The sequence below is a fragment of the Penicillium samsonianum genome (genome assembly GCF_028829775.1).
Source record: "Penicillium samsonianum strain IBT 33392 chromosome Unknown utg000002l_segment0_segment0, whole genome shotgun sequence".
In the NCBI taxonomy this organism is placed as follows: Eukaryota; Fungi; Ascomycota; class Eurotiomycetes; order Eurotiales; family Aspergillaceae; genus Penicillium; species Penicillium samsonianum.
In genome coordinates, this window is record NW_026643260.1 from 3,289,780 (window position 1) to 3,309,147 (window position 19,368).

The 19,368-nt window shown below is 49.4% G+C and overlaps 6 protein-coding genes across 6 annotated transcripts; 2 read left to right on the forward strand and 4 right to left on the reverse strand.

Annotated features, from left to right (window-relative positions):
* Nucleotides 1-1,327: 1,327 nt before the first annotated feature.
* gpaA (guanine nucleotide-binding protein subunit alpha gpaA) lies at nt 1,328-2,555 on the forward strand (the record flags this gene model as incomplete). The annotated part of the gene is made up of 4 exons (XM_057275841.1): nt 1,328-1,445; nt 1,502-1,844; nt 1,902-2,458; nt 2,512-2,555. The coding sequence occupies 4 exons, from the start codon at nt 1,328-1,330 to the stop codon at nt 2,553-2,555; spliced, it is 1,062 nt and encodes a 353-aa protein (XP_057140479.1).
* Nucleotides 2,556-3,313: 758 nt separating this feature from the next.
* N7471_003122 (uncharacterized protein) lies at nt 3,314-4,382 on the reverse strand (the record flags this gene model as incomplete). The annotated part of the gene is made up of 2 exons (XM_057275842.1): nt 3,314-4,144; nt 4,227-4,382. The coding sequence occupies 2 exons, from the start codon at nt 4,380-4,382 to the stop codon at nt 3,314-3,316; spliced, it is 987 nt and encodes a 328-aa protein (XP_057140480.1).
* Nucleotides 4,383-6,454: 2,072 nt separating this feature from the next.
* On the reverse strand, nt 6,455-6,973 carry N7471_003123 (uncharacterized protein; the record flags this gene model as incomplete). Its single annotated transcript, XM_057275843.1, has 1 exon — nt 6,455-6,973. One exon carries the CDS (start codon nt 6,971-6,973, stop codon nt 6,455-6,457), a length of 519 nt encoding a protein of 172 aa, XP_057140481.1.
* Nucleotides 6,974-8,150: 1,177 nt separating this feature from the next.
* On the reverse strand, nt 8,151-10,089 carry N7471_003124 (acyl--CoA ligase; the record flags this gene model as incomplete). Its single annotated transcript, XM_057275844.1, has 4 exons — nt 8,151-8,379; nt 8,482-8,585; nt 8,642-8,930; nt 9,035-10,089. The coding sequence occupies 4 exons, from the start codon at nt 10,087-10,089 to the stop codon at nt 8,151-8,153; spliced, it is 1,677 nt and encodes a 558-aa protein (XP_057140482.1).
* Nucleotides 10,090-10,622: 533 nt separating this feature from the next.
* N7471_003125 (nucleoporin) lies at nt 10,623-16,229 on the reverse strand (the record flags this gene model as incomplete). The annotated part of the gene is made up of 4 exons (XM_057275845.1): nt 10,623-11,981; nt 12,034-15,114; nt 15,169-16,105; nt 16,162-16,229. The coding sequence occupies 4 exons, from the start codon at nt 16,227-16,229 to the stop codon at nt 10,623-10,625; spliced, it is 5,445 nt and encodes a 1,814-aa protein (XP_057140483.1).
* Nucleotides 16,230-16,586: 357 nt separating this feature from the next.
* On the forward strand, nt 16,587-18,845 carry N7471_003126 (bifunctional anthranilate synthase/indole-3-glycerol-phosphate synthase; the record flags this gene model as incomplete). The annotated part of the gene is made up of 1 exon (XM_057275846.1): nt 16,587-18,845. The coding sequence occupies one exon, from the start codon at nt 16,587-16,589 to the stop codon at nt 18,843-18,845; it is 2,259 nt and encodes a 752-aa protein (XP_057140484.1).
* Between the last annotated feature and the right edge of the window lie 523 nt (nt 18,846-19,368).

The following is a 19,368-nucleotide window of genomic DNA, read 5'->3' on the forward strand; positions in this document are numbered from 1 at the left end:
AAACTGTGTCAGAAACCTGTCGGGTTGTCCGTACTATTGTACCTCAAAGAAGTTTCAAGGAAGTCTCAAAGAACTGGACATGGATGCATGAGATGAGGCGTAGACTAGTCTGATTGGGTAGGAGCACTACCCTTTTGCTTTATTTTCTTTGTTTCCCTCAGACTGAAATTATCTGAGACGAGATCCTGCTGAGGTGAGGTCAGATGTCAGACTTTCTGGAACGTCTGTGTGGGGAGTCACCTGTATGATATACTAGAGGCTGTACTCCATACATAAGTTGCTCTTGTCAGGGGTTCCCTCCCCAGACTCAATTACCTCTTAACGTTGCTGTTATTTCCAGCATTCTATCTTCACATGTGATTCGCTTTGCGGTTTGATATGCTAGTTTTGCTCCCCACAAGATCTGCACGCCTCCAGAAGTCCACAAGCATCTTTATACATACAAAGTACTGTACATGGGGAGGTACAGTACTCTATTCTATAGTATACTTATGAAGGGCTGACTGTCTGAAACAGAATGTTCCATAGATGCATTTGGATATAGATACCCTCTGAAAATAGAATCTATACCGATCCAATGCCAATAGAATACCCCAAACCGGCCAATACAATAGCAAAAGCAAAAGGGGCTGAATCGGCCCCTGGTCAAGTCCCCACACCGCCCAATCAGCTGACTCCAGCTGCCGGGTGGTGGTATTTCTCTGTATTGTGTATTTTTGTGTAATCAAAACACAGCACTCCGTACCCAGGCAATACCCCTAATCACCGGCCATTGTCTGCTGAATCGCCGTGGTATTACCAGTGTATCCCCTTTCTCTGCTGAAACTTTCCCAATTTCCCCCTCAGTCTTGCCCCTTACCTTTGAACCCGTTGTATCTCCCTCTTCTCTCTCATCTTCTTTTCCAGATTGGATTCTATTCGAATTCTTCTGATTCTTCCTTTCTTTTCGTTTCTTTCATTTATACCCTTTTGCCGGTTTGTCCTTCGTTTTTGCATCTCGCAAAAGCACGTTCAGGTGGGTACCCTTTTTTTTTCCCCTTTGATCTTGTCAATTGGCTATTTGCTCTGGTAAACTCGGTGCCGACTCCTTGCGTCGGCATGCTTACACCAATTCTGAAACGCCGTCTGCCTCTGCTCAGCGGTGCTTGTACCACCTATGCAACGCCCCCCTCGAGCCCATCAATGCGATATTTCCTCGGATGAAATTATTCCAGCCTGCTGACAGTTGATCCGACTCGGACAGCCCCTGTAACAGACTACCGAATTTCCACGAGGAACCTTTTCTCATCCACTTTCACTCCGTTAATTGCGACTTCATACCGTCAAGATGGGTTGCGGAATGAGCACCGAGGATAAGGAGGGGAAGGCGCGAAATGAGGAGATTGAGAACCAGCTCAAGCGCGACAAGATGATGCAAAGAAACGAGATCAAGATGCTGCTCCTTGGTATGATTTATTGACCCCTAATGGGAATACGGGCAGATGGCTGACTTGGGACACAGGAGCGGGAGAGTCGGGCAAATCCACGATTCTGAAGCAGATGAAGCTTATCCACGAGGGTGGATACTCCCGCGACGAACGTGAATCATTCAAGGAAATCATCTACAGCAACACCGTCCAGTCCATGCGGGTCATTCTCGAGGCCATGGAGTCGCTCGAGCTTCCCCTGGAGGATGCGCGCCACGAGTACCACGTGCAGACCATCTTCATGCAGCCTGCTCAGATCGAGGGTGACAGCATTCCCCCCGAGGTTGGAAACGCCATTGGCCAACTTTGGCGTGACACTGGTGTTCAGGAGTGCTTCAAGCGCTCGCGCGAATACCAGCTGAACGACTCTGCCAAATAGTGAGTAGTGACCACTTGTCTGTCGCATTGCAACATGACTAACTCGTTTCCTCTTAGCTACTTCGATTCCATTGAGCGCATTGCCCAGCCCGACTACCTCCCCACCGACCAGGATGTCCTCCGTTCGCGTGTCAAGACCACCGGTATCACCGAGACCACATTCATTATTGGTGACCTCACTTACCGCATGTTCGACGTTGGTGGTCAACGATCCGAGCGCAAGAAGTGGATTCACTGCTTCGAGAACGTCACCACCATTCTGTTCCTCGTCGCCATCTCCGAGTACGATCAGCTGCTCTTCGAAGACGAGACCGTCAACCGTATGCAAGAAGCCCTGACCCTGTTCGACTCGATCTGCAACTCCCGGTGGTTCGTCAAGACCTCGATCATTCTCTTCCTCAACAAGATCGATCGTTTCAAGGAGAAGCTCCCCGTTAGCCCGATGAAGAACTACTTCCCCGATTATGAGGGCGGTGCCGACTACGCTGCGGCTTGCGACTACATCCTCAACCGTTTCGTTTCCCTGAACCAGGCCGAGCAAAAGCAGATCTACACGCACTTTACCTGCGCTACCGACACTACCCAGATCCGATTCGTCATGGCAGCAGTGAACGGTAAGCTCAGCCATCCAAACCTTAATGCGCAACACTTGTCTAACGTTTCACAGATATTATCATCCAAGAGAACCTCCGTCTCTGCGGTTTGATCTAATGAACCTACCGTTTGGTGACGAAGTGTGTCGAACCTAGATCGCATGTTTTTATTATCCGGGGCTGATCGGATCCGGTCAAAAAGCCTCGTTTCAAGACCCCGGCGTTGATTCTATTTTGCGTTTCCTTTTCTTATTCTCCATTTGCTCATGTTCTAATTTCCCCTGCCATTGACACGATCTCTAGCCGGTTTTTGTGTTTTCTCTTGTCAATCCTGATATCCACTACAGAAAACAAGGAGTGTTTCCCTCCCTTCTTTTTTTCTCTTTCATATTTCCTTTCAATCTTTTTTTTGTGACCCTTCTGATTTGAATGCTGGATATCCTATCATCTCTCTCCCCCATTTTCTTGTTTATGTATGTAACCATATCGTCTCCCCCCCCATCATTTTCCGTGGTCTCGCGTCCGTTGGAAGCCAAGAGCGTCCATCCGGGCATTGGGCACGGGGAAATGGCAGGATCCCCGGATTTGAATGTTTCCTTCTCATGTGTCATGCCAGGTCGGTCGTTGGGTTATTTCAGAGTTCAAGGATTGACTCTTCAAGGATCTGACTCTTAATTCCATACTGTTTCTATACCCTCTGTGTATCGTTTTGTATGCTCCCAAGTTGTAGATATCGACAATAGTGTTGTGATTTTGTATAGAGGTATAGACAGATAATCTATGCAGAGCGAAACAAGGGTATCGACGCATAAGGATAGGATCAAACTATCGTAGACAGAAAAAGTATGAAGGAGAGCGCCAAATTATGACAGCCTCTCAAAACCTCAACTTCGGCCCAATATAAACAATCAGAATAGCAACAACCCACAGCCCGAAAATCCAGGCATACAGCATCATCCGCCCCCACAGCCCCTTCCCCTCCGTCATCTTGCGCAACATCCCCATCCTCTTTCCCGCCGCCTCCATCGTGGTACTCGTGCGATCGATGCCCGACACCGCGCGGTCCAAAGCAGACTTCTCGCCCTCCAGCGTCGACTGGAAGCTCTGCGAGGAGGACTTCAATTGCGAAGCGAGCGTTAGAAGGGAGCTCGTTAGATCTTCCTGTTCCAGTCTGTGGGTGCTCAGCTCGGCTTCTGTTCCAGAGAGCTTGTTCGTATTGCTTCCCGTCGCAGCTGCTTTTTCGGTAGATGACGGCGGTGCGGGGTGGTTTGTGTGGCGGTTGCGGAGGGTTGGGGGTGCTGGTGGGCTTGTTGATGAGGGGGTGGGTGATGGGGTTGTTGTAGTTGCTGTTGCGGATGTAATCGTGGTTTGCTGCGCTTCGCTCGTTCCCTTTACTCCTCGTTGTGAATCTGAGGGCTGTGTCGGTGCCCGCTGGTCTTTTGGTGGAGATACCGGCGAGATAGCTTTCTCGGCAACGGGCTTGGAGAACAGCTCCTTCCATTCGTCATCGACGTCTTCGGTCTCGTCGTCTTCATCTTGCGTCGCTTCGGCTTTGGCGTCTTCTTCGTCTAGGATAGTCTGTATACGCTTCAAGAGCTGTTTGTCGCGCGCGATCTCGGCTTGTGCTTCGTGCTTGCGGTCGAGGGGCTTTATTTGTGGGAGGGAGCGCTCGAGTTGGGTGAGGAGTGAGCGGGCGTATTCGACGTTCTGTGGCATTGGTCAGATTCGAGGTTCTGATATATTTCCTCCCTTGAAATGAAGGCATCGGAAGGGTTGAGTAAATGCTTACCTTGTTCACGCGCATACGTTGGTATTCTGATTGTTGGAATGAGCGCCGGTCTGTCCCTGGGGAGAGGAGATTGTGCTCGAGTCTGGTGAATAGGCGGGCAACATTGAGAAGGGCGAGGTCTGGAGAACTCTCAGAGGGGAATGCGGTTACGGCCATGGCTGTGAGTTAGGATTAGAAAAGTGAGCTGTTTAAAGGTTAAAGATGTGGCATCCATGTAGAGCCCTGGGGGCGCTTTCGAGATGACTCAGCATTACAGGTCCGCGGATGGGGAACAAGTGGATCGAGTGGAATTTAACTACATCCATGTACTTCGTACTCTATCTGAACAAGCCAGCCTCTAACACGGTTAAATTATGCGCTCATAAGATTCGCAAAGGCTCGTGGCTCCCTCAACGCCAGCACAGATGAAGCGGAGGGTCTCTTAACCGGATCGTGTACCAACATGCAACGAAGAACCGTCAACTAGTTCGGCAGATTCGGCATCTCTATTTGTTTTTGTCTCCTTGTCAAAAGGTGGAGAACCGTCTTGATTGGGTAGCTGCGCAGATATCCATCGCTTGATCGGCACATGGCAAACACCGCCTCATACCTAGGTAGACTCTAGGTCTTTTCACCGGCTGGGAAAGCACACAGCCCCATTCACCCATTCAGCATGGATAGATATATACTCTTAGTTCCAGTTAGCCATATGCGTATATCACGATAAGCCCAGAGCTCCCTATATGATACCTGGATTAACTATACTATACTACCCTTCCGATTCATATTACTGTTTCCAACTCGACTTATTTTTCCATTAATTTGCTTCCTTTCCCACATCATTCGACGGCTATAATGTCGTTTGGTTTCTCAATTGGAGACATTGTACTCTGCAGCCAAATTGCCTATCGGCTATTTACTGCCGCAACCACAGGTCGAAAAAATGCACCACGCGATCTACGAGAACTTGAAAATGTCTTGCTCGCCTTGAATTGCTCTCTGAGTCAGCTGCAAAGAGCTTCTATAGTCATCTTGTCCAGAAATTCCAATACTCAGGACAATGATGCTACCGACCTTTCGCAACAATTAGGGTTTATGGTTCGCTCGTGCCTCCAAACCCTAAGACATCTTGAAAGCGCCACAGACAAGTACCGAGCAACAGTGACCACGCCTTCGTTGGTATTGCATGATGGACACAGAGTCAATCTCCCACACTCCCAGCAATGGACCACTCAATTCAAAATACAATGGCGGCGAATCATGTGGGATCTCAGAGGTGAGTCGTTGAGCCAATACCGACGGAAGCTCGAGTCGCATCTTGATGCGATCAATCTTCTCTTGAATACCCTCATATGGTAGGTCCTGCAATGTAATCCCTATCTGGATCTCTTGTCGCTAATACATTCCAGGTCCGCCACCGATCGCATCGAACAAGACGGCATGCGCCAGGCAAACAGAATCGAAGACTTATTTCACCAAGCATCACACTTCAATAATGCACTGTTTCACCTGATACCGAGACCAGATCGGACCGCACTGAATAGTTCATTTGAGCTTTCTTGTGGTCCTTCATCGAGCGTATCATCGACGTTCGCGTCAGTCCCACCAAGGCCAAGACCCAGGCTGCATCAGGATTCTGCTGGTGTATATTCTATGGGTGGTCAGCAGGGCCATGCAGGTCTCTCCAACAGGATAAGAGCTTAATCATCAGACCCTACTACCTAGGGTTTTCTGCAGAAGGTTGTCGAGCTTGCAGGTTGACCCGCCTCCACAAAACGGTCTTGTTTGCAATAGAGTCATGGCGTTTATTGTGATTTACAACCTGTTGATTATGTACAATTTAATTTTAATATCAATAGTCAAGAATTCTGAGGATGTTCATCAAGCTACAAAGGCAGATAATTGCCGGGTTTCGACCTTCCAATATATATCGTAACCACAATACTTGTCATATTCATGCATAGTAGTTATGTATTGCTGAACATGTACTTGGTAAGTAAAATAAACGTATCTGCCGCCCAAAGCGATAAAAAGACAATCCAATCCCACGCTTTTCTAAGGAAAGACATTATTCGTGAAAAGTGAAGACACACAAGGGAGGGAATAAGAAAGAAAGGCATAACAAAAGGCATAACAAAATAAAGAAACATGACAGTAACACGGAACTCCAGGTTCAGATATAATAAAAAAGAAGACCCCCAATTCCGGTAAACGCACGGAGTGAATAAACCTGTAAAACAGGCGGCCAACTATCTATACTCAACAACAACACGCTTCCAAGTCCGCAGTCCCTCGACATCCTCCTCACACATTTGCTGGGTCGATTCACTGCGTTTTTGCACCTCCTCGCCCGCATCAGGCGAAGAAGCCTTCGAAGATGCAGGACTACTTGGTGCAGACGCCGATTTCACACTTTGCTGCTCCCTGGCCTGTGCAGCGAGATCTCCACTGCTTGGGAGGAGGCTTGTATGCGACAGAGGTTGTAGGATATCGCATGCAGATGGAGGACGCGAGTCCGTTGAGATGATGTCTCCTTTTTCCATGGTGATAGACTGGAGCCAGACGTCTTGCTCTCTTTGTTCTTGTTTGAATTCAGATGTTGGGATGGTGTGTGCTTGTTTCAGATGACGATATTTGATATATCGGTGGAGGAAGATGATACCGAGAAGAGAAAAGCCGATCAGGCTGGTCACCGGCAGAAAGAACCCTGCAGTCGACTGCAGGAGCTCACGAGACAGATAGTTGGATCCTTGTTCGACAGTGTTCATGACTGGGGTTTGGGTGGTTGGATAGCGTCCACCACTCGTGAAGAATATGTTGAAACTGTCACCCCCTGTAGAATGGGGGAAACAGTTCAACTTAAGACTGCGCGTGTGGGGAAGTAAATCTAGGCCAGGACTTGAAGGATTTTAGCGAGTCAAAGATACAAGTACTGAGTCGAGACTATAAGCGGACTTGGCGGGGAGGCGAGTGGAAGGAACTAGTGGGATGAAGTGCAGGGGTGGGCTTTTTAGGTCATATATAAGAGTTAGAGATCAAATATTACGGAGTAATAGATCCAAATTAGGCTACGGGTGGGGGGTGATCACAGGTGATCAACACTGGAGTGAGTATGACCGGGATATATCTGCAGGATAGGGCTTCTGCCGTACATTCTACGAGGAAAAAAAAAAAAACCGAGCCAGACTACCGGGACTTCTCAAGTGGCAAATCAGAATTGCTTGATAGATCGAAAAGCCAAAAATAAACAAAATACACGGAAAGAAAAGGATGTCTTTGCCTCATCTCCGTACTTACTGACAAGTATACCCAAAAAATGTGGATATTTAAGGCCAGCCAGCCCTGTCTCCACTCAGCTTACCTTCTACACGCCACATATTTCTTTGTTCAATATATATCTCACTCTCGTCATACTTGGAGTTAGCCCCCAAACCCCGAATATCACGATATGAGCCAGTAAGGCCATGCGGAGAAAATACCCATGTGCTGTCGATCATGACAAATGTACGTACGGAGCGTACAAAGTATGTTGTACGGAGTACGGAGTACAACACAGTATGTCTCATCAAGATCGATCGCCTCTGCCTTTCAGCTGGCGCCTGCATGGGTCCCCCGCGCTAAGCCGTTTCATACATCGAATCATACTGCAGGATTCCCTACTCGGCTATTATAGTGGATTTACACGAACCTATGCGAACAGTTATTAATCTCCCTTCCCCTCCACCTGGGTCTTAATCTTTTGCCAAGAGTGTGCACTGTCCAGATCAATCTTATAGGTGGATCAAGGATCGCCCTAACTGGCTCGGCTGCTTAAACCTGCAAATCAGGGAAACAACACAAAGAATAAGAAGCAATATGGCATATATTATACCTATGTTCACTGGATTCATTCCTGGAAAAAAAAGAGAAGCCCTAAAATATCTAAAAATGTAATATAAACTAAGTCTAAAGTTTAGCGGTGACACTCTTCAGCTCCTCCTTGGACTGCTCGCGCAATTTCATGCGAAGAATCTTGCCCGATGGATTCTTCGGTATCGCATCGAGGAATACAACTCCGCCGGTAATCCGCTTGAACGCGGAGACCTTGTTGTCCAAGAAATGCGCGATCTCGTTGGCGGTGGCGGATTGGCCCGGTCTGAGCACCACATATGCGCGAGGACGCTCATCGTTATTGCTAATCGGGGTTAGAAGAAGTGAAAAAAGAGAAAGAAAAAATCATAGATCCATAAATGATCCATGATCCATGATCCATGATCCATGAAAAATTTAAACTTACATGACAACTCCGATCACTGCGACATCTGATATCGCTGGATGTTCAAGTAGAAGAGCCTCCAATTCCGCAGGGGCCACCTGGTTGCCTTTGACTTTGATTAATTCCTGCACTTCACGTTAGTTTATTTCTTCTTCTTCTTTTTACGAAATAAAAATCGTACCTTCATTCGGTCCACAACATGGAATTTGCCATGATCATCCACAAACGCAATATCCCCCGTCTTGAGCCAGCCATCCTCAGTTTTGGTCTCTTTAGTGGCCTTCTCGTTGCGCCAGTAGCCTTTCATGACATTAGGAGCGCGAACCCACAACTCACCACGAGAGTTTCGTTCTTTCACCTCTGATCCATCAAGTGACATGATCTTCGCCTCACAATTGGCATTGAGCTCACCGACAGATGCAGAAGTACTGATTTCAGTAGGATTCCATCCCGTGACTGAGCAAGTCGCCCTATAAGAAGCAGATGAGTTTAGTTCCCAAGAATCAAAATGGCTCATTGGCCCAATAGAAAAAGCCAAAAAAAAAAAGCAAAACATTAAGAAGAACAAACTCACTCAGTCATCCCCCAGCCCTGTTTAATATTAATCTTCCCGGGAGGCCACAACTTCTCAACCTCCTCACAAACCTCCCTCCCCAACGGTGCAGCACCACTCCCAACCAACTCCACACTACTCAAATCATACTGCTTCACAGCAGGATGCTTCGCCAACGCAACAACAACCGGCGGCACGAGAATAAAATCCGTAATCCGGAATTTCTCCGTATACTCCAACATCTTGACAAAGTCAAACTTGGACATGATATACACCGGCGTGGCACGGTACAGCGCCGCCGCAATGAATATATTCTGCGCCATCGCGTGGTACATAGGTAGGAAGCACAGCCATCGGGCGCGCTCAAGACGCGCCTTGTAGTCCGGGTTCAGGCTTGCCGTGTGACAGTACTGGAGCATATTGGCGACGTAGTTCTTGTGCGAGATCTCGACGCCTTTGGGCCGGCCCGTTGTGCCGCTGGAGTAGTTGAGTGCTAGTGTGCGCGACGAAAGAGTTGGTGTGTTTAGCTCGTCCCAGATGAAGGCGCGGCCTTCTTCTGGCGAGGCGAGGAGGTTGCTCCAGTATGCGCAGCCCTTTTGCGGGTTTGTGACGCCGTCGTAGATGGAGTTGTCGTAGGCGAAGATGCGGTCATGCGGTAGATTGGCTTGCTTCGCGGCTTCTAGGCCGGTTTCTAGACTGCTGCTCGCGCAGATTAGGTATGTGGCGCCGCTGTCCTGGAGTTGGTAGGCTAGTTCGCGGGCTACGTAGGTTGGATTCGCGCCGGTGAAGATTCCTCCCGCCATTATCACGCCCAGGAAAACTACGGGGAAGAAGAGGTCGTTGCCTGAGAAGAGGAGGACGCGGTCTCCTGGCTGAAGTCCGGATTTGCGTAGGCCGGCGGCGAGCCGCTGGCTCCAGAGGCGGAGATCATGGCTGGTGAGGTAGTGGGTTTCTGGGCGCGCTGCTTCGAGATAGCACTTGTGTGTTTTGGAGAGAGGTGCTGTGGGGGACTTGAGGAGAAGAGAGGCTAAATGGATGTCTGGGATGTTGATTGTCCAGCGCGATTTATACGTCATGTTGGAGATATAACAGGTGATGATCCAATAGTATCGATATATGGGGAGGAAAAAAAGACTTGACGGGACACGATGGCCAAAGCCTCATATAAATAAGGAGTAGATTGTCCAAATCTGCACAATCCCCCCGATTCCTGCATAATTCGTAGTTCATCTCCCCGCATCGTCGGTTAATCTCCATATGTATGTTTTGCGGGGAACTTGCTAGCCCGAGCCTCGGTCTTCTCACTGGACGGAGTAGGAGTTCCGTGGAACCAGTGTGCTGAAATATGAAACTACATAAAGGCTATTAACGAATGGCTAATGTCTTTGACTGCGCCGTAAATAGGCGTTCTCCATGGCTGGATATTGGGTGTGATAAGCCATGCCATACCCCAAAAATAAGGACTCAAAAGAATAAAAGATTGGAAATAAGGCAATTGTTTTGAAACTTGAGCTCCATGAATGAAATAATTCATCTACTACACCCCGGCCAACCCAGAATACATGAAAAAAAGAAAAGACAAATAGCAAAAAGGCTAGAAAGAGCATATTCATGAATCCTCCCCACCCAAACAGGTAACTGCTGCCTTCATCTCACTAACAAGCTTCTCCTCCAGTCGGTTCTCTGCCCCAGAAGCCGAGTCGACAGGCTTTTGCCGGGACCACTCCACCTCCTTCTCATTGGTCGCGACAATACGCGCACGCAGAGCAGCGCGGCGACCGAGCAGCTCCTCAATATCTTCCTTAACCTGCGCCCTATCCCACTTGAGATCTTGGATGGCCTGTGCGTCAACTCCAGCACTGGCACCCGCCTCACGGAACCGGTCCAGGATGAACGAGATCAGCGCGAGCGAGTAGGCCTCCGAAACCATGCTCAGGCTGATCCACTTGGATGTCGGAACAGAGGAAACAGCAGTGTGGCTGGAGAATGCCTCTGTCGCGCGAGTCAGACGCGATTCGAATTGGTTGAGGAACGCTGCCACCTCGGGCGCGGTCCGCATGACACTGTAGAGCATGTTCAGACACAGAGGAAGGAATCCACCAGTCCAGATGGTGTACAGTCGGGAAACAGGGTCAAAGGGTCCGAATGCTTTCTTTTGGCAGAGAATGTTTGTAAGACGGCAGGTGGACAGTTTCATCAATACAGCCTCAACAGCAAGGTGCTCTGCAAGCATGGGCAGGGTTGACATCTTGACCAGGATCGAGATGCTGAGCTCTGCGTACACAGGGTCGCCTGCCACGGCTAATTGGTCGGCCCAGGAGAAGAGCGTCGTCGCATGCCGAGCGGTGTCGTGTTCCTCAATGTGGTACACGATATGCTCATAGAGACGATCGGCGTTCTTCACTTGCAAGCATGTCTGCAGAATAGCAATGATAATGGCGAAATCTTTCGGTGCGCATTTCTCCGGCTGGTCATGGAGATAAGTGGTGAGGGATTTGAAGCCCTGGGCCACTATTGTTTTCACGACTTCCACGATGACAGTTAGATCCGAAGAAACTTCGGCCCTCTTGTTAATAGCTTCGGGAGCACTCCGAGAGGGGCCATCCAGGTGGAACTGAAGGGAAAGGAACAATACGTTCAGGAGGGACCGGAAGTAATCGGTATCGTCATTGATCAAGGCGTCTTCGTAGGTCAGATGCCGGGATCGCAGTGCCTTCCAGGTAATCTCGAGCAGCTGGAAGACTTCGGCGCCTCTAGCGTGTACCTCGACAAGCCGTTGGAGAAGTGCCTGGGCGAAATCAACGCGCGCTTGTTGGATTCGCTCGAAGATGGCCTCAGGAGGGCCGCTGCTAATATTGGCCTTCAAACAATTCTGTGCGACCAGTGCCATTGTCTTTCGGACTTCGGTATCGGGCATGAAATCGGCACAGTGCTCGATAGCAAAGAACTTCCAGCTATGGAGAAGGCTCTACTTTAGGTTAGAAAATAAACTCATTTGCGATCAACGGAAGAAAACTTACCACCTGCGCCTCGACAAGAGACAGATTGATGTTGGCGCGCTCAAACTCCTCGGCAAAGCCACGGTTCTTGCTGCCAGCCCAGGCAAAGTCGTAGGACAGCAGCTTGTCTCCCATACTCAAGTCATAATAGTAATCCCGTCCTAGATTACGAACCTCAAGCGGTGTTCTTTTGAAGTCAACGATCTTGCAGCCTGAGTACCGCATCTCAAAGTTCTTTTTCAAGTTGGCATGCAATGAGGAATTGTAAGCCGAAACCTCAACTGCATCCTTGGCATACCACGACACCAATGGAATCAAGGTCTTTATGAAGCTTCGGTCACCCACCTCCTTTGCAGAGTGCAGGTAGACCGCGCACAGGTCCGCGACAACGGCTGCAATCCGCGTGGCATGGATTTGGTCCATCACTGGCAGAGAAGAAATTTTCAACTTTGAGACGTGGTTAATTATGCTGGCGAAGAACTGAGGATGCTTGCTCAGATGGGAAGTGGCCCATGGCCAATTTTCTTGGGCACGGGAGACGAACTCGAGCAACGCTAAGGCTACTTGCGGCTCTTGTTGATCAATGTGGGACAATTTCTCAAGTGCCATTTTTAGGAAAGGCACGCTCCTCATGCTGAGACCACCAGAAGTGGGTTCCTTCTTCAGAGTCTGGCGAGGGGATGATCCTGTGAGAATGAAAACCGCAAGCCACTGTTGGCGCTTGCTAACAAATGTCGATAGCAGCTGCCATACTGCAAGAAGTAGAGGCCTATCACACATCGGCCTGTCGAGTTGTGACAATACGTCAAGGAACAGACAGGACGACTCTGCCCCAAGGTGGCCAACAAGGGAGGGGGGTTCGTTATCTGGATTTGAAGCAGCACTGGAGATCAAAATCTCGAGAAGTGACACAACCGGCAACCTGTATGCGTCATGCAGCGCATATAGTTTGACTAGAACTGGGCTGGCCTTGAACAATTGTTCTTCCAGAAGCGAGCCAGGTTGTTCTGCTAGTTGGGCTGCCTGCACAAGTTTGATACAGAGCCGCAGTGTAGATTTGACCTGGTCTTCGAAGAGGGTAAGGTATCTGAGGTGGAGTGTTGGGGGAGTCTGGAGACCCTCAGCGATCAACCGAAGAATTGGATTAAAGGGCAGGTCAGCGGTAGACCGAGGGCGCAGCATATCCAAAATGTACGCTGCAGATGTAGAGAAGACGCCGGTAACTTTGGTTTCTAGTTTCGGGCTGTCGTTGATTCCGAAGGCATAGTATAGAACACGTTCGAACGAATTGGCAAGCATCGCGTTGATCTTGAACCGCTGTTCTGGTAGATTGAACCTCCAATTTCCACTGCTATTGAAAATCTCCAGCATTGTGCGAGTGAAGTTCAACATAATAGTTCTCATGACGTGAGATGGGATACCGGCACTCCAATCAGACGCAATGACTGATTTGCTTGTCACGCTGCCCGGGCTCTTTCGCAATACTGCTCGAGATGCCGCATCGTCGATGACAGCGTCCACGAGGTCAACACAGCCTAGGAGGAACGGGTACTCGCCGGAAGGAATTTCCACTGCTGAAACGATTGCTGTCATGATGCCACCCTTGCCATCAGACCCAATGAGACTGCTGCGACCAAGGAAAGGCCATACTCGACTGGGTAGGATCTTTAGAAGCGCCTTGATAAAGCGCAGGCATGCCATGGTTGCGTCCAAAGACTTGCCCAAGTCTCCTCGGGTGCCGATGGTCTGCAAATTGCGCTCAAAGATATCGAAGATCACAGAAATGATGTCGCCTTGTTTAGACAACCCATCACTAGCCATCTCTAGGATCCTCTTGCCGCTTGCATCGCCAGAACTTTGTGCTTTAGAGTTGGCAATCAAGTCTGTCAAGAGAGCAATGATTTCCGTGGCAGTGTCGTCAGTCCACCCAGGCGAGTGCCCGCCGGTCTCGCTCCATTCTTCAAGCCAGCTTCCTAGAAAGCTTAAGCAGGAGTATCGATGCTCCCACATGATGACCGCGGGTTTTGAATCGGAAATGACTTGACCAACGGTCAGCCGTGGAATTTCGGAAGAACCGCTGACAATTATAGCACTGCTTGGTTCCCTCTCGAAGAGACGGTTCTGAGATGATGTTTCAAACATTGGGAGGGGTTGGAGCAGGGAGACAAAATCGGCATTCTCGTCCTCTCGAATTGTGACATAGCCCTGGAAAGTGGGTGAGACAATTTGTGTAAAGGATTCCATGTTCTCCACCTCCTCAAGAATAGCCGGCAAGCCTTCTTCATTCAAAGAATGCCCACTGACGAGAGCACGACAGAGCTGTAAAAATGGTGCCGTTTCATAAGGGAAACGGGACCGTGCAACACGAAAGATGCCCTCCATCAAATGCTGATCATTGGCGAATAGAGACTTAGGATCGCTGGCAGGCCCTAGAGAATTTGAGTCTCTTGACAGTTCGTTGTCATCATCACTTAAGATAGCCAGGACTGACCCCACGATTTCCGGGGAGTAATCCAAAAACATAATGGCAACTCGTATAAGGTCGAGAAGTGACAACCGAACCCATCGGGTTGTCAGGCCATCATCGACGGCTGACATTGACCCGGTCTTACTAGCCAGGGCGACAACGGTGTTAAATGCGGATTCTTTGAGGGCATCAGATGTAAGAATGGGGATAGCATCTTCAGCCGTGCTTTGCGGAGTTCTGGCGCAGTCAAGCAACTTTTCGTAATCCGACTGTTCAGATGCTCGAGATAGCGCTGCATTCTGTGTCTGCTCGTTGTAGGAGACAGCCGAATCACGGCTCAGATCGTGCTCTCGTTCGGTTCTCTTGTTTTCTGCCAGCTCTTGGATGGTATACAAGATCAGACCCCATGAAAAGGCTGCCGGATTCACGGTGTTCAAATCACCGCATGCATTAAGAAAGATCTCGTTGATTTGAGAGATTTTCTCCTTGCACCAGAAGTAAGGCTGGGGCGAGGATTGCATGTGTGCCTTATTTTGAATGGCAGAGATGGCGTGAGAGGGTTTTAAAAACGCCAATGTGGTAAGTGACACGAAAGCTTGAAGGGGCAACAACACTTCCACAGGTTGCTGACAAGGCTATAAGAAAACGTTAACGTCCTGAGAGCTCGAAATAGGCGACTGGCTACTTACCGCTTGAATTGGCTCCAAGAAGCTATAATCAGCCATTAGCTGGAGCCAGGATAATAGGAGTTCTGCACTTTGAAATTCCACTGAGGCTTGAAGCTGGTGGAACATGATTTGCACAATATGAACAATCTCCTCCACGAGACTTGTTCTCCAGATGTTCTCCAATTCCTCGCTGCTTTCTGCGGCACTGAGCCAGCCACCGTCTCCTTCCAAACTCGTTAACCGACTGCGTATCGAGCTGATGCATTCGTGAAGAAATCGGTCCAATCCATCACCAGTCGACTTGTCTTGGAAGATTGTGGTCCCTAGTTTGCGCAACGCAAGTTTGCGATCGTAACTGGCGGGGGCAGTCGAGTCGGCTGGAATACCATCGTGTAGGGACAGAGCAAGCAGCTTGCGGAGTGTCTTCACTACATGGGTTGCCTCGGAGAGATACACCTCGCGGAGTCGCAAATGTCTCTTCTCCTCTTTTTCGAATGACTGAACACCGTCGTTTCTGGCTGTTTGATTCAATAGGTTGGCGAAGTTGGGACCGGCTAGAGAGCCTCGAAGATTCTCGGTCCCAGCCGCGCTCTGTAGACTGGTCGCTTCCTCGCTGGAAAACCCGATTGTGAGGCGCGTTGCTGGGCGGTTCTGCCATTCCAATACAGCGATGCGAAGAGCAGCGATCTCGTCAATTCCGGCTTCCTTGCTTAACCATAGCGCGTCCGCCTTGATCTCCTTCAGGTCGAAAGAGCTTTGGCCATTGGTCTCGACATGGATTGCAGCGGTTTTGGATTCGAATTCGGATTTGGATTTTGCGGAAGGGGAGGGGAACGGTTTTAGGCCGTCGGAGAGTAGGCGAATGGATTCGGAGTGTGAAAAGAAGACGTCGATATTGCCTCCATCGTCAGCATGACTTTCGGGATCAATGGCGTAGAGAAAAGCTCTTTTCCAGGACCTGCATTATATTAGCATATTGGCTTTCATGACGACAAGTGATTAGAGTGGGCATACAAGAGTTGAACGTCCCCGGAGAAGCACTTGTCCAGGGACGGGAAATAGGCCTCCGGGACGGGAGCCATGTTGGGCAATTAGATCATCATAGGATAAAAAGAAAGAGCAGAACGAGGCGACACCAGGGAGGTGACGGGAGAGCAAAGAAAAAGGTGGATGGCGAGCGTGGGGAGCTCTTGAATTGAGAGGGAGCTTCAAAAGAATATTATTCACCGCGACTGGGTCAACAATCAGGTGCCCTATCTGATCTTATTGCCGGGCGGTAAGTGGCAAGTTGTAAAGCGGACATTCTTTTTGACTCACTTCCGTCCAACTGGGTAATTCACAAACATTTAATTCGGTTTAAGGTGTGTGAGATTTCGAAGCTTGCAGAACGATTATCATATTCTATCAACCTCCCCGATCTCCTACGACAATCCGTGGTCATGGCGGACCTTGTTGACCACTCCCCCCACCATGCCACCAAAGCGGACAAATTGGCTAGCGCATCCAACGTGATTTTGATCGACAACTACGACTCATTTACCTGGAATGTCTACCAATACCTCGTCCTTGAAGGTGCTACCGTCACAGTCTACCGCAACGACGAAGTCACTGTTGAGGACTTGGTTGCAAAGAAGCCCACTCAGCTGGTTATCAGTCCTGGCCCGGGCCACCCCGAGACCGATGCAGGAATCAGTAATGCCGCAATCCAATACTTCAGCGGAAAGATTCCGATCTTTGGTGTGTGCATGGGTCAGCAATGTATGATCACCTCGTTTGGTGGTAAGGTGGACGTGACCGGCGAAATTCTGCACGGAAAGACATCGGAGTTGAAGCATGACTCGAAGGGTGTCTACCAGGGATTGCCAGCCTCGCTCGATGTCACTCGGTACCATTCGCTTGCCGGAACACACTCGACTATTCCAGATTGCTTGGAAGTGACTTCGCGGGTCGAGCTTCAGGACGGTAGCGGCAAGAACATCATTATGGGTGTTAGACACAAGGAGTTCGCAGTGGAGGGTGTTCAGTTCCACCCCGAGAGTATTTTGACGCAATACGGGCGCAAGATGTTCAGAAACTTCTTGGAGCTCACCGCTGGGACCTGGAATAACAAGCAGGGAGCAGCAGCCGCCACACCGGTAGGCAAGAAGCTATCCATTTTGGACAAGATCTACGCCCATCGCAAAAATGCTGTTGACGAGCAGAAGAAAATTCCGGCTCTGCGGCCAGAGGCACTTCAAGCCGCATATGATCTGAACATTGCGCCTCCTCAACTGTCATTCCCTGAGCGCCTGAGACAGTCAGACTATCCTCTCTCACTCATGGCGGAGATCAAGCGTGCATCACCCTCGAAGGGCATCATCTCGGCCGATGTGTGTGCTCCTGCTCAAGCACGTGAGTACGCCAAAGCTGGCGCTAGCGTCATTTCTGTCCTCACAGAGCCGGAGTGGTTCAAGGGCACCATAGATGACCTGCGGGCTGTTCGTCAGAGCCTGGAGGGACTTACCAACCGACCAGCTGTCCTCCGAAAGGAGTTCGTCTTTGACGAGTATCAGATCCTGGAGGCACGTTTGGCTGGAGCTGATACAGTTCTACTGATTGTGAAGATGCTGGACATTGAGCTGTTGACTAGGCTGTACCATTACTCGCGCAGTCTCGGCATGGAGCCTCTGGTCGAAGTCAATACCCCCGAAGAAATGAAGATTGCAGTTGACCTGGGTTCTGAAGTCATCGGTGTCAACAACCGAGACCTGACCAGCTTCGAGGTTGATCTTGGAACTACCAGTCGCCTAATGGATCAAGTTCCTGAGAGCACAATTGTGTGTGCCCTTAGTGGAATCTTGGGACCCCAGGATGTGGAAGCTTATAAGAAAGAAGGTGTTAAGGCCATTCTTGTTGGAGAGGCTCTTATGAGGGCACCTGATACCTCTGCCTTTGTGGCACAGCTTCTCGGCGGTTCTAATGGAAACTCTGCTGGTGCATCACCAAGTCCTCCACTGGTGAAGATCTGTGGAACTCGGACCGAAGAAGGAGCTCTGGCTGCTATTCAAGCTGGCGCAGATTTGATTGGCATCATCATGGTTCAGGGCCGCTCACGACTTGTCCCAGATGATGTGGCCCTCGGCATTTCCCGGGTGGTCAAGTCGACCCCTCGTCCTGCCGGTACATCGCAGCAGTCATCAAACGCTACATCATTGGAATGGTTCGATCACTCTACTAATATCTTGCGTCACCCTTCTCGTGCTTTGCTCGTGGGCGTGTTCATGAACCAGCCGCTATCATATGTCATTTCTCAACAACAAAAACTGGGTCTCGATGTTGTGCAACTGCATGGATCTGAGCCTTTGGAGTGGTCTAGTTTGATCCCAGTTCCTGTCATTCGCAAATTCGCCCCTGGTGACATTGGCATTGCTCGTAGAGCATACCACACTCTTCCATTGCTGGACTCCGGTGCCGGAGGCTCTGGCGAGCTTCTGGAGGAGAGCGGTGTCAAAAAGGTTCTCGATAGTGACGAGGGATTGAGGGTAATCCTGGCTGGAGGGTTAAACCCGGACAACGTGGTCGACACGGTGAAAAAGTTGGGCCAGTCGGGCCAGAAAGTGGTCGCATTGGATGTCAGCTCAGGTGTAGAGACAAACGGCGCTCAAGATTTGGAGAAAATCCGAGCCTTTGTCAAGTCTGCCAAAAGCATTCGGCAATGAACAGGTTAGGAACATGCATTTACGCTACTCAGGATGACTTCTTTTTACATTCTATTTCGGGGTTGCATATTCGATAATCATGGACAATACCTATGCATTTAAAGCAATCAAAATCATTTCGGGATTTCTTTTCTTCTATATTCACCTTACTTTCACTTGTTTGATCAAGGCTTTACTTGATATACAACGGGGATGGTTTCTTGATCCTCTCTTAAAGTAGATCTCAATATTAGATTGCTTTCGAAGTCCTATTTCCTGCTTTCTTATGACTTTCCACCCCTCCCCCCAAAAAAACCAAAAAACCATCATGCTCGGTGCATTCCACATCAACATTGCAAAAGCAGACCAAGTTGACAGCTCTGAGCAGTATATCGCAGTATTGCCTCGAAGCGTTGTCGCCTGGCAATAGACGTATCTCATCTCCGAGGTTCTTCTGTACCTTTCTAAAGGAGATCTCAGTCGACAGCGGATGTCAAACGAGCCTCGACATCATCGAACTAGGTCTCTCATTCATTATCTCACA